Source organism: Propithecus coquereli, unplaced genomic scaffold (assembly GCF_000956105.1).
Source record: "Propithecus coquereli isolate 6110/MARCELLA unplaced genomic scaffold, Pcoq_1.0 Scaffold411, whole genome shotgun sequence".
NCBI classification, from domain to species: Eukaryota; Metazoa; Chordata; class Mammalia; order Primates; family Indriidae; genus Propithecus; species Propithecus coquereli.
This window is the reverse complement of record NW_012149853.1, coordinates 27,665-30,599: the sequence shown is the minus strand read 5'-3', so window position 1 is coordinate 30,599 and position 2,935 is coordinate 27,665. Positions and strand designations below refer to the sequence as shown.

Here is a 2,935-nt window from a genome sequence, read left to right as displayed (position 1 = left end):
TTTAAAATTGGGCAAAGTACTTTTCTTGCCGATCTACAAGTGACCTACGCACATAGCAAAAAATATTAAGTGCCCCTGCTAAGAGAAAGATTTTAAGTTAAAAGAGGAATGAGATACTGTTAATCTATCCACAGAGTTTGTAAGAATGAAGATATTAAATACTAATATTAAACACTGAAAATACTTATACTGGTGCTTACAGTTTACGTTGCTGATTTCTTTTGAAATAGACAACTTGGTGGTAACTACACACAAATGAGACTGACGCGCTCCCTACTGACTAAGGTTACAGTTGCCTGTGACTACACATTTCAAAATTGTATATGCCCTTTGCCCATCAGTTCCACTGTACTAAAATATTCTCAAGAAATAGAGATCATATAATTTGTTTTTCTCAGCGCTTAAAATAATAAGGTACTAAAAGGAATGCATATGAGGGATTTTATAAATCAGTTTGATTGTGTCCATAGATGGAATAATATGTGACCATAGCAGGTGGCATAGATACATATGTGTGCTGACATGTGAAGGGTATTTAGGTATATCACGTAAGAATAAAAATCATTTTGATTATACATACAAACACACTGTGGTCTTAAAATATGTACAAAATGTGATAAAATCTGTTATTTCTAGGCAATTAGCATGTATGATTTAAAAGTTCTAGCAAAAATTTATTGTTAATGATATGATCCCTGGGAAGAACATCTTGCACAGACAGAAATAATTTCTTAATTTCTATGAGTTTATTTTAAAATTATTTTGTGGATTGGAGTATTCTGCCAACTTTTATCCCTTCAGAAGTAAAGGGAATCTTTTCATTTGTGCTTGAAGATTTTATTACATACACAGTTTTTTAATGTGCATCTGTTTTGTTATATAATTTATTACTTATATGCAAAAATTTTAGAGTAATTATTATAATTTAGTTGTATCATTATGAAAATGAAAAATAGGAAATATAAATGTTACTATTACAAAGGTATTACTTTAATTTATAGGAGTTTTCTTTCAAAGTATTTAACTCTTGTACGCTGTTTTTTTCAATGCATTTATTCATCAAACGTAATGTGAATGCCTAGTATGTAGCAGACATATTCTACTATCTTTCAGGACAATCCATCCTTAAAACTATTTACCTGACCAGCCTGAGCAATTTGAGAAATTTAAAATTGAAGTATTAGGACTTAATTTCAGTTAAAGTCATTGCTCACTCCTTTCAAACAAAAGCATTTCTGAAGGTAGAAAATTATAAAAGATGACTTTAACTGCCCTTTTAAAATTTGTAACAGTATTAATTATTAATATTAAACATTGAAAATACCTGATTCTCACACAGTGTATAAATCTGAATATTGAACAAATGAGGCATACCTATTCATTCGAGTCCTGAGTTTCCCTTGCTTTGAAGTTATGTGAAAATCAAAGTAAGAATTATTTGGTTTTAAAAATTTTTTCATTTCAACCTTCTTTTTCTATAGTACTTTTAAGAACTGAAACTTATATAAATGCCAATGATATGACTAGAACTTCCATGGACCTATTGTATATGCCCTATTTCTCTTAATGTAAGGCAGCATTAATTTTGTGATGTCCCATTATTTTGCTTATCAATGACATAATTTTTCAGTGCTGCCCATTATAGTTGAAAGAAATCATGAATAAAAGGTGCCATTCCAGTGTTAGTGATGTTAAAATGTGGGAAAATGAGCACCCTAGCATCATTGAAATACAATGTTATCTCTAGTCTTTAAAATAAACCTCAAAGTAGATATAATTGTATTATGTTGCTTAATTAAAATGTCTTTGTTAATCAATAGTAATAATTACATTATGTAACAATCATTGAGCTATTATTTGCATTAGGAACTGTTCCATATACTTTGTACAGAGTCTCATTTAAGCATCACAGTGATGTCCTATGAGATTGCTACTACTTTTTTTTTGCCTATTTAAGAGGAAATTGAGGTACAGAAGGGCTAAATGATAGCTAATAATTGATAGAGCTTAAAGTAGGATGCTAACCCAAGATGAACTGACTCTAAAAACCAAGCTCTTTCTACTGAAATAGGCTGCTCTTTTATTAATCTAGTGAGGAATAGCAGCTAATAAATATTGTATTTTCTTCACAAGAAAATTAAGTATTTGTTTTGAAGGTGGAAGAATACATGCTGTTTAATAATTATAATTACATGAATCATTGTATATTTTAAGATAGTGCACTACAATTTCCTAAAATTCTCTCTCACTTTCATAGGACTGCTCTCCATTTGGCCTGTGCCAATGGCCATCCAGAAGTAGTTACTATCTTGGTGGACAGAAAATGCAAGCTCAATGTCCCCGACAGTGAAAAAAGAACAGCTCTGATAAAGGTATATAGCAGCCATCTAGTGCAGCATGAGATGGATTTCATTTCAATACACATAATAAAAACAAATTTATTTCGTTTAAAGGTAACTAGTTGGTGGAATCTTTGTAATGTTTCTTTTGAACTCTTGGAATTTGTGGTCTATTTCTTGATCCGATACTGATAGGCGGTACAATGCCAGGAAGAGGAGTGTGCCACCATCCTGTTAGAACATGGTGCCAATCCAAATCACAGTGACATCTATGGCAACACAGCTCTTCACTATGCTGTCTATCACGAGGACACATCAATCACAGAAAAACTCCTTTCACATGGCGCAAATATAGAAGCCGTAAACAAGGTATAGATCAATGAACTTTATTTGAAAAATATTGAACATTGACATATGTAACTATCAATTTTCCATATTTGGAAGCTCAAATATTCCCTGAATGAAAATATTTTGAAATGCCTTAATTGTCTTAAGATTTTACTTAAAATGTTTATACATTTAAAGAAGCATTAGAGGATGCAGTTTTCTTTTATACATTCATGGTTAATATTTGTGAAAACCCTGCGTTTGTTAAA

At 31.1% G+C, this 2,935-nt stretch overlaps 1 protein-coding gene across 1 annotated transcript in view; it reads left to right on the top strand.

Annotated features, from left to right (window-relative positions):
* Nucleotides 1–2,714, top strand: part of LOC105817422 (putative ankyrin repeat domain-containing protein 20A5) — a 6,697-nt gene extending 3,983 nt beyond the window's left edge. Inside the window, exons 2-3 of the mRNA XM_012653108.1 lie at nucleotides 2,258–2,372; nucleotides 2,535–2,714. Of these exons, the coding sequence (XP_012508562.1) occupies nucleotides 2,258–2,372; nucleotides 2,535–2,714 (295 nt within the window). The remainder of the gene's footprint in view (nucleotides 1–2,257; nucleotides 2,373–2,534) is intronic.
* The last annotated feature ends 221 nt before the right edge of the window (nucleotides 2,715–2,935 follow it).